The sequence below is a fragment of the Beta vulgaris genome, chromosome 6, assembly GCF_026745355.1.
Source record: "Beta vulgaris subsp. vulgaris cultivar EL10 chromosome 6, EL10.2, whole genome shotgun sequence".
Taxonomy (NCBI): Eukaryota; Viridiplantae; Streptophyta; class Magnoliopsida; order Caryophyllales; family Amaranthaceae; genus Beta; species Beta vulgaris.
In genome coordinates this window covers 32453561-32465019 of record NC_079207.1, presented here as the reverse complement: position 1 = coordinate 32465019, position 11459 = coordinate 32453561, and the positions used below count along the sequence as shown (strand labels likewise).

Genomic DNA, 11459 nt, shown 5'->3' with positions numbered 1-11459 from the left:
AGTAATAACATGAGTTCATTATATTACAATGTCCATTGTAATAAATTGGTTGTTTATTGGTTTAGAAAAAATAGTAGATTTGAAAAATATTTTCAAATTTGAATTTCGAAAATTAGAGGCAATTTTTAATTTTGAAAATTCGTAAACATACTGAATTTTGGAATTAGTCGAAAATATTCAATCCAAAATTGCAATTGTTCATTCAACCAAAAGAATGTGTTTATTACACTAAATTTTCCATAAATGTTCATTCTGAATTGCAAATGTTCAATCAACAATAGTGTATGTTCATTATACTAGAGTGTCCATTAGAATAAACTGGATATTTATTGGTTTACAACGCACATGGAGTTAAAAAGTTGAGGAAAGAGAAATTGAGGTGGGTCCCACAAATGCTCATTCGGAAATTGCAAATGTTCTATCAACAAATTCATGTGTTCATTATACTGCAATGTTCATTGGAATAAACTGGACATTTATTGGTTTACAATGCACACGGGGTGAAAAAGTTGAGGAAAGAGAAATTGAGATGGGTCCCACAATGCTCATTCCAAACCTACAAATGTTCATTGTTTGTAATAATGTATAAGTATGGCATAATGTTTCAGCCTAATGATGCATTGTTTGGTTTTTCTCTTTTTATGTATTAGCTTTTTGTAATAATGTATTATTATTAATTTTTTTACTCATTTAGTTATCTTATGCATTTTATAGAATGAGAATCTGCAATACGAAATTCATTTGGATACTCTTCTCTAGTGGTTGTAATAAAAATAGTTAGAGCAATTATTTTTTAAAATTTCAATATATTGGAAAAAGATTTTAAGCGGCTCCAAAGGTTACTTTTTTTATGAGTAAGTAAAGCTATATATTTCCAACACAACTTTTTACAACCTAAATCTCCAAAGAGGAGACCAACAACTGTAAACTAATTACAGATTATCCAACCACTCCTTATCAAGAGTATTGATTCTTCTAGGAATGCAACTATTGATTTTCTGATTTATCTTTGTATACTTTGTACAATGTTGTCAATACTTCCAACTTTATGCAGCCAAAAAGCCTCATTTCTAACTCTCCAAATGTTGTAGACAATAGCTTCAACGGCAGCAATCTTAACAATCTTCATTTATCATTTCTTCTCCCTCAACTCTAACCAATTTATGGGCTGAGCAAAATCAGTAAAACCACACCTAATCTGAGCACAATGTTCAATTTTAACAAGACACTTGTAATTGAATTTTGACATGAAAAAGGCAAATGTTCACGCGTTCAGGAGCTAAACCACATATCATGCATAAGTTATCATCACAAATACCCCATCTAAGCAACTGAACTTTTCTTCTCAGCTTATGCTTAATGGCTAGCCAGGCCAAAAATTGGTGCTCTAGGAGACTTGTTCTGTTCCACACAATCCTGCTCCTGTTCAGGCTATTCTGCTCCAGTTCAGGCTATTCTGCTCCCCTACCAAAGTTTCATACACCTTCTTAATAGACTAAAAAGGCATTCTTGAAATTGTATCACACTGAAAGGCTGCTTCAATTTATCTCTAGCTAGGGAGCCTTGCTTCCAATACCAGCTAGCTGAGGCTCTAGGCTGGTAATGCAACCATATAGCATCCTGGACATACATTGCATGCACTCATTTCACCCCACATATTATCTAACTTCTTTTCAACTGTCCAGACATACTTCCTCATGGTTGTAAGATTCCAAAAAGTACTATTCCTAATACATAACCCCCAACTGATATAGGATTCCAAACCTCCTCTCATCTAACATATCCTAGTTTGACACTATGATAATTTCCAGACTATAGAAAAGCTTTACACTCTTTAATTTCACTATGTCATGCAGCACACTCCTAGGGAGTACAAACACTTGGGCCCAGTAAACATTCAAGCTAAGTAAAACTGAGTCATACATAACCCACAACAAAAATTCTTTTAGAGTAGATAGGGACACCCAAATAAGTGAAAGGTAGGTAGCCTCTTATTAAGTCAGACATCTCCAAAATCCTATTAATATCATCCTCGGGCATCTCACTACAATAAGCAGCTGACTTATGAACATTGGCTTGTAGGCCTGAAGTATTAGAGAACAGTTTAAACACCTAAAGTAATAAGACCATAGACTGAACTGTACGTCTACTACATAGCAGCTAGTCATCTATAAAGAGAAGAAAGGTGTGAGCTGAACTGGAGCACATCTTGAATGATATCAAAACTTTGGCTTTGTGCTTGTCTTCTTGAGGATTTTGGAGAGATACTCCATGAACACAACAAATAACAAGGGAGATAACAGATCTCCCTATCTAAGTCCTCTCTTAGATGCAAAATATCCATGTAGTGATCCATTAAGCATAATAGAGAAATTGGAAGAGGTAACACAAGTTATTATAAGGTTAGTGAATCTTATAGGGAAGCCCAAACTGATCAATATTTCCTCTTGGAACTCCCACTCAATAGTATCATAGGCTTTCCTTATATCAATTTTTAGCATACAACTAGGATATTATTCTTCCTCCCATAGTACATCACAATATCCTGATAGATCATTATGTTATGTGCAATGTATCTATTGTGAACAAAGGCCCCTTGGGTCTCATGATAATCTCAGGCAGAACCTCTCTCATTATATTACATATAAGCTTTGCGATACACTTATATATGACATTGCAATAAGAGATGGATCTGAACTCACTCACATTTCTTGGGCATGCTACTTTATGGATTAAAGTAATTACAATAAAGTGAATCTCATTTAGAAGCTTACCATGAGTGAAGAAGTCAAGGACAACTGCTATCATATCACTACCCACCACATGACATGTCTCTATAGAACTAACTCTCATAACCATCTGAACCTGGAGCTTTGTCTCCACGGATAGCCCATAATCCTAACCTATAAAAGGCTCTAGTAATCTAGTTGCTTGCTCTTGAGTAACCAAGGGACCAATATTAACTTGGACCCCAGCAGGTTTTGATAGAACCTTAAAAAAGCATTGTTAATCGCTTGAGGCTCCTCAACCCATATACCTTCCTCATAACGAATACCAACGACAACATTCTTCAATTATCTTCTCTTAATTGCCCCATGAAAAAATTTGAAATTCAAATTTCCCTCCCTAATCCATACATCTTTTGCCTTGTGATCTACGAAACCCATGTATGAGTTGTGAATACTTCTATAATCCTCAACAGCCTGCAATTCCCTCCTCTTTAACTCCAAGTCATTAGGCCTTTGATGAAGAGCTTCCTGACAATTTTTCAAAACAACAGCAGTTTCACATTCTCTAATGTGAATTCGGGAATAGTCATCCTTATTGTGCTGCTTTAGGTTCCCTTTAAGGTGCTTTAGTTTCTACACAACCTTGAATATAGGTGAACCTCTACTACTACAAAAAAGGGCAAACATAACACCCCTAAATTAACTCTTATTTAAGCAACTGTTATGTAAAATCTAAATTTAACGTTTTAATCATAGAACTGTTATCTTAGATTGTATTGATAATATATCACTTAACACTTATCTTAATGTGTGTTATCTTTGCTATGAAATTATTTTGTAATGCTATAATTTTTTTATGAGAATAATAAAAACTCTTATATTTGCTTATTATTAATAATAATAAATCTGTCAAAATAATTAAATTAAAAAAAATAAAATGTCATAGCTAGAAATTAGGAGCACTTACTATGTAAGTATCATTGAATTTTTGCTCTAAACCGCCCGTCAAAAAAAAAAAAAGTTGTTGTTCCCAAATCCCATGTCCCCCATACTTTGGAAGAAGTAATTGACAGTGAAAGCAAACCAAAGAAAAAACGAAGAGAGAGAAAACGAAGGAAGGAGAAAAAGTGAGAAACCCTAAGCCACCGCTGCCCCACCGAACCCGGCCATTGTCGCCACCCCCGTCGAACCCAGCTACAGTCGCCCTCCGTTGCTGCTGCCCCGTCGGAAGCTATCTAACCCAAGTGAGTTGTTTTATTTTCTAATCCCTAAGTTTTAATTTTTTTACATACATCTCTCTACTTCAATAGTTTTGAAGTAATGGTCTGGGTTTTGATCTTGTTTGAGAGTTGTATAGTTTATTGGGCACTTAAATTAATAGCATAGTAGGATAAGTGAGAAATTCTTTTGTTTGAATCACTGCTCTCATTAAATAATAACTTCACAGATTTTGTTCTCTGTAGAGAAAGATGATAATTAGGTTATGATATATTTGTATTGCTTATTCTGCTAAACATTGGGTTATAGCTGTTTGCTAGATCTTTCCATTCTGCCTACAAGTCTATCTTACCCATATATTATATATATGAGAGAAATGATGAAATATGTTGATCTTGTTCGTCGCTGCTGGTGTCGATGATGTTTAGTTTCTTAAAGTGGGTTTCTTCAATTGTGTTGTTGTGCATAAAATTTATAGCATTTGTCTCTCTTGAAGTGATCCCAGTTATAAATTTTTAACTATTGTTGTATTAGAGTATCTTTGCTGTTGGTGCTTCCGTTTACATAGGATGCATATTGATGACATACGATCATTTGAACAGTACTGTATTGTATTCATAAGTTTCTGGTTGTCTTTTTAGCTGCCTGCACATTCGCAATCTCATCTCCAAGTTAAAAAGCAATAGTGATGTTATAGGAGTGACTGTGTTTCCAATGGCAGGGAGTAGGGAGTAGGGAGTTAGGGATACTTGAATAAAAGTAGCTGTGATTTTGTGATAATACTATTTTAACTTATTTCAATTCCATAGCATGGGTTGTAGTTAGTAGTTACCCATCTAGATATCGTCCGTTTCAATAATACCTTATCTTGTACTTCCGATGTCTGGAAATGATTGTTCTTTGCATGATTTAAACGGAACTAACAATGTGGTCATCAATTTTTAGGGGAATATCCTTTTCCTTGTACACTTTTATGGCGACTCTTTGGTGCTATGTTTTTATATGCAAGTGTTGTTGTCTCGGTGTAATCTTATGTCCATATGATGAGACCATGAGGATCGCACTTGGAGTAGTTATTTCTATAATGTGTGAACCAATATTCCTGCTATGATGGAAGCAGGAAAAAATATTGAATGATGTATATTCTTAGCTTCTACTATACCTTTTTTGTTTCTTGTATGCTTGGCTCTGGTATGGTTGTTGATTTCTAGTTACTGAAATAACTATGGTACTTCTACTCAAATCTTTGAATGGTGGTTGCGATGGATTATCTCCACTCAAAACTTGATTGATACTTCTGATTAGTTACTGATTTGGTTGGCTTATGATTGTTTGGTTGTTTTTGATATTATTCGCCAGCTACATATGAATAAAGAAATTGTACAGCTCTTGAATAATCTGCTATCATGCATATATGTGTGGCTGCTGCTTGCTTCTTTCGACCAGCTATAGACAATATAGGGAATTGGTTTCAGAGCTCATGTGATGTATTCTGTATCAGATATCCTCTGAAGACATCAGGTGGGAGGGTGAGGAATCTGGAATTTCCCACAGAGGTGATCGAGCTGGTCAAGGTCGTGGTTTTAAGAAGTCTTTCAGCCCGTGGTGGGGCTGTTAGTGGCGCAGGAAGAGGTTGTGGAACCTTAAAGAGCCAGCCTAAGAAGACTTTACGTTTTCCCCAGAATGGCATTGGAAGAAAAGGATTGACAGATATCCAGTTACTTCATACTGATACTCTAATTAAAGAGGTGAGTAAAGCTTAGGGAGAGAGGGTTGGTAGAATAGGTTCATTTTAATTTCAGTTTAATTATATTTTGATGGAATGATTATGTTTTATAGGTTGAGAAAGTTTTTAGTGCTAATCATCCTGATCCAGCAGAGGTTGAGAAAGCCAAGAAAGTCTTGAAAGCAATAAATATATAAAAGGCAACCTTTAATTTTCTATTTGCACAAATGTTATATGGGAATTTATTTGAACGCGTTATTGTGTTGTGCAGGAGCATGAACAAGCATTGATGGAAGCCATTGGTAGGCTTCAGGATGCATCTGATGGTGAAAGTGGTAATGCTTAATTGCCTTCTGCTTGTACAAATTAGAAAAAGCACCTGGCCTATTTTTATCCACCATATCCTCTCCCCCTCTACAATTGAGTTATTGTAGATCAACAGATGTAAGTTACTATGTACAGAACTTTCTAATTAAACATCTGGCTGAAAATGTTCAATATTGATCATCTTTCATCCTTTTCTGATCCTTCTTCAACATCAAAGTTTATCGATTTTCATGTACTTAATGCCATGGGCTGCTTGTAATATGTTTAATCTTATACCAGAATCATGTTCTTTTCTGTAAAATGCCAGTCCTGTATTGCCTTCTCATTGAGAAGTGGACCGAATGCATAATGTCTCTTCTACTTTATTTCAATCAGATGGGGGAGAGAATCCCTTTTCACAAGGACAATCCATGGACCGAGAGCAAGGATGGAGGAAACAGCAGTATGATGAGATGGGTGGCGAAGGTAGGGGAATGGAAGGTCTAGATGGTGATAAAGGTCTAGTGACATCGAAAAAGAAGCAAGAAGCTTAGCCTGTGTAATATCCAAATATGTTGTGCCTTCTCCCCCATAACATGTTTTAGTTAAAATCTTGTTATATACTGGTGGAAATGAAATTCACTACTCAACAGAGGTTAGTCAGAGAATAGGAAACAAATATAATTTGGAGAAGGAAAGATTTTAACTTTGTATTTATAGACCTACTTAGATATTTTTCTCTCACCCCTTCTGACATTCTCTGCTAATACCTGTTGCTATCTGACCCCTAACATATTCCTCGACGTAATCCTCTAGGTTTTTTGATTCCTCTGGGTTTTTTGATTCATTGAAGTAGCAGATAATCTGGAAAAAGGATGTATCAGAAACGACCTTTCGTTTATTGTATGTTTAACCAGGATTATCTATGGAACATTAAGATAATATTGCTGTATCAGTTTTGGGGTGTTGACTTAAGTGTGAGAATGAATTTCAAAGAAAATTTAGTCCAAGTTATCTTATAAACAATCTGCATGTATATTTTGGCCTGAGGTAAATTATGGTAACTTCATGTGTGGGCTGATGAAGGAGAATATTCGGTTAAATATTTACATTATTATGATATTTAATTTTGTCATCGTTTCAGGTTAATGGCAAATGGGAGAAAGCGTGGCATGGTACCTCAAGAGAATGCAACCTCGTATATCGAGTATGATGATGATGGTAATAGGTATAAACGTGAGAATTCATCTTCTTATTTGTTTCCTTTTAATTTGTTCATGATTAATTATAAAGTTTAATTTAAATACTTTCAAGTTTTTCTATATGAATACTTATTTTGTAATTACCTTTATTGTAGTACTATCAAGGCACTGGTCCAACCTATTCTCAGGAGAAAATTAATGAACTCAGGGAGTTGTGGATTACATATGTCGGAGATCAACACGAAGCACAAATGATGAATGAGTTCTAACTTTCCGCCTAATTTTTTTTAACCTTAATCCACTTTTGGACATACATTATATTTTTGGATTTGGATATTGATATCATGTGGATGTGGTTATAGGATAGAATTGATCTTGTTTATGATATAGATCAATATTGATATGTATATATAGTAGTTTTTTTTAGAAGTTCAGATTTATGAATATTAGTTGAATTATTTTGTAATATAAAGAATTTTGGAAGTTTGGAATATCAATTCAATTTATTGGTTAAGATCTTATGGGTTGAGTATTAATTATACAACAGATACACGTATTGTACTGTCAATGTCTACATGCTGCCTACTGCCAATAATATATGCGAGAAATGATAATTTCATTATTTTTAAATAAATATCATAGATAACAGTTATAGGTAATATATGTTATATATATTATAGGAAAACATAACAGTTATTCAAGATAAGTGTTATATATAAATAACAAACGTAACACTTATTTATAAAATGTGTTATCTAATGGCATAACATGTATTTTAAATAACTGTTATGTTTTCTCTGGCAAACATAACACTTTCGTCAGGTGTTATGTTTACTTTACATTACATTGACTTGGATAACACCTCAAAACTGTTATGTAAAGCCTTATTTAACAGTTATCTTTGCCCTTTTTTGTAGTAGTATCTGCCACCTGTTACTCACAATCTCATCAAACCTAGTGCTGCCTTTCCACATAATAAAAGTACTTCAATATCTTTTTACCTCTAAATTACATCTAAATTCAAGACGATGGGACAATGGTCAAACTCCCCTTCAAGAAGAAAATGAGCTTCTGCGAACTCATAATTATCCAATCACTCATCATTAGACATCACTACGTCAATTCTGGAGAACATTCTATGCTCCCCCTTCTACTTATTATTCTAAGTGAAAAAGCACCCAATATATTTCAAGTCCAGCATCACACAATGATCCACACATGCCCTAAAATCAATCCACTCACTGTCTCACTGGAGCTCTAATTCTCTCATCCATGTCCAGCACACAATTTAAGTCTCCCATGTATAACCAAGCCATCTCTCTACTTTGATCTTTAATGCTCCTCAACTGACACCAGAGATCCTCCTACTTATTGCATCGTTAAACCCATAAATGAATGTGCCCAAGAATCCAGGTTTACCATACCTAGGAGTTTAAAGCAATGAACAAGCTTATTAGTGCACATAAGAATATTGACTGTGAACATATGAGGATTCCACATAACGACAACTCTGCCACCTTTATGAAATTGTGAATTTTTGTTAAAGAACCACCTAGGACAAAAACTAAGGTAAAGGTTTCCCATATTCAGAACCTTTACCCTAGTTCTAAGAGGCTGACAATCCTACCATAACATTGAATAAAATTCCTAACTGTTCTTTGCTTAATAAGATTGTTCATAGCTCTTATATTCCAACATACAATCTTACTCATCAGGCAGTGGAGGGTTGTCACCTCCTTGCACTGTCAACACTTACTCCACATTGTACTTCCCCTACAATTATATCCTCTTTAGCCAAAACCTTAAATGAGTGTCAGTAATAACTGGCATGGGAGCTTGAGTTGCCATTTTACTAGCAGAATTAACCCTCCCAAACCCCTCCTCATCCACATTAGCTTATTCTATTCTATAACTAATCACCACACTAGCTTGCATTCTAGCCAGGCTGCTTCAATTCCTACACTGGCTACTAGTATGCCTAAACTTCTTGCAATCCTAACACACAACTGGCTTCCACTCATACTCCACATTTACGCTTACGAATACATCTCTCTCATTAACAAATTGCACATTCTATGGGAATTGTTGATCAATCTCAACCTCCACTTGGACCCTTGCAATCTCTCCCTTTTAGATGTAGCCTAATCGGTTTTGGTTGGTTTCCCAATCTGACCAGCTATCTTAAAAATGCTTCTATCACCCCAATACTTTATATCCAAGTTGTGCAAATTCATCCAAATTAGCATAGATCAACCTACCTCCTTGGTAATATCAACAGTTGGTGCCATGGCCTTTATAAATATAGGTTTCTTATCAAAAATTGAAATCCACCCTTAAGAATGTTATCCCTAGACAGCATAGTTGTAAACGGTACAATGAACACCCCCCTTGTTTTCACTAGCAACATTATTTATCCCCTTGGACTTCCAAATTCTTCATAAAAAGCCCTCAATGAACACCCCCCTTGTTTACATCTAGAACTCGATTTCATCTTGTACATCTTAAAAATAAATTTTCACAGCAAGTAGAATTAAAATACATATCAACAACATCATTCAAACCTCTAGTATTATGGTCAATTAAATCATGACAATCATTCAGATTCACTTGATTCAAATTGAAAATAGTAAGAGATTGTCTATTACTTGGAGAATTCATTTGTAACATAGGGGTCTATTGCACTTCATTCTCCTCTTTGCTCTTAATCGCAATCATGCACTTCGAAAAGTGGTATCTAACCTCTAAATTGTTGCTGCAATTCTCTCAATGAAGATCTCAGCGATAAAATTTCACCACTAACAACTGGAGGACCACAAGGATCTTCATCCGAGCTCTCGAAATCAATGGCTTGAATCCTCAAAATATCATCCATGGTTCTCGGTTTTTTAGCATGAGATGAAGATGGGACTTCCAATTTCAATGGAGTTTTATTTGATTTAGAGGTAGTGGCATTACTCAGAGCTTTCGTTTTCCTTGCCATGGCAGCTCAATGCTTACAGCATAGAGAGAAAACTAGAGAGAGAAAATTCCTGCCTCAAAGAACAGGATCTTCCAAAGGTTATTTCACCCATAGACCTATAGAATCTCATAAATGGTCCCGCATACTTGTAGTGAAAAAATTAAAATATAATTTTTTTACAATGATTTTTTTCTTGATGTATTATGAATTAACACATTGAAATCATTTAACAAAGTCTCATATGATACCAACATTTGTTATAAATTAGTCACAATTTTAAGTTACAATTTGGTTATGGTAGGCATGTGATTATCATGTTTTAGCCCACACCATTTTAGCAATATTTTCGTTCCAAAAACGTTGCAACTTGATTTTAAGGAAAAATAAATGAAATGACAAGTATTAAATTACATGCACATAGTTCAATTAATTGCTAGAAAACACAAATATGTTAAAGATTGGTAATTTTAACACATAAGATTTAATTTTGATGATCATCTAATTAACTCGCAAGAATATTATATGTACCTAAATCGGTTATCCAGTTTATCTTATTAGGCATGATTTGAATAACTAACTCGTCTGATTTAGCCAATAAAATGATAATTGCGATCAGACAATTGCAATTAGAAAGGCATAACCAATATTTAAGGGATTCGAATAGTCATATAATAATCATGAAGAGAGATCCGAAAGAATAAATAACTATACAAGATTTACATGCGTATTTTATCACATTAATTACCACATCATGAAAATCACATTGTTAAAGAAGTAGCGTTTATATGTAGAAAATCAAATTGATTGATAATTACATCCTATACACAAGATATTTTTAAATTTTTAATCAGTTTATCCCAATAGTGTTGTAGATTTTCATTGTTGTCTTTTTTGTTGTTGTCTTTTTATATCTTTGTTTTTAATTAATTAGGTAGTTACATTGCTTTTTTTCTTTACCTATTTTTTCGTGTCCCACCCTGTTGTCATATATAATAGAGATTAAATTGAAATTATCCCTTAGGAATTATAACTTTCTCACGTAGGTCTGACTATATAGATGCTGGAAGAATCAATCTTTATCCTTCAAAACTAGTATTCTTGAATGAAAATTCTAAGAGAAATATTGAATATTATTGAGGTTGAATGTGTTGAATAGTTTGAATGTGGTGTAGATGTATATTTGAGAAAGTTTAGAGGGTTTTTGTGTGTTTTATATATTGTATGTGTAATTCCACCCGAAACACGAGTGAAATATCCAGTATTAATAGGCAATTATGATTGGGGTTCAGAACGTCATCGTCGCGAAAAAAATAAAGACT

At 34.3% G+C, this 11459-nt stretch overlaps 1 protein-coding gene across 1 annotated transcript in view; it reads left to right on the top strand.

The window, feature by feature from the left end:
* Positions 1 to 7695, top strand: part of LOC104897465 (uncharacterized) — a 12313-nt gene extending 4618 nt beyond the window's left edge. The window contains exons 4-9 of the mRNA XM_048646994.2: positions 4482 to 4558; positions 5449 to 5695; positions 5787 to 5855; positions 5945 to 6008; positions 6376 to 7207; positions 7337 to 7695. Of these exons, the coding sequence (XP_048502951.2) occupies positions 4482 to 4558; positions 5449 to 5695; positions 5787 to 5855; positions 5945 to 6008; positions 6376 to 6533 (615 nt within the window). The 3' untranslated portion in view covers positions 6534 to 7207; positions 7337 to 7695. The remainder of the gene's footprint in view (positions 1 to 4481; positions 4559 to 5448; positions 5696 to 5786; positions 5856 to 5944; positions 6009 to 6375; positions 7208 to 7336) is intronic.
* Positions 7696 to 11459: the final 3764 nt, after the last annotated feature.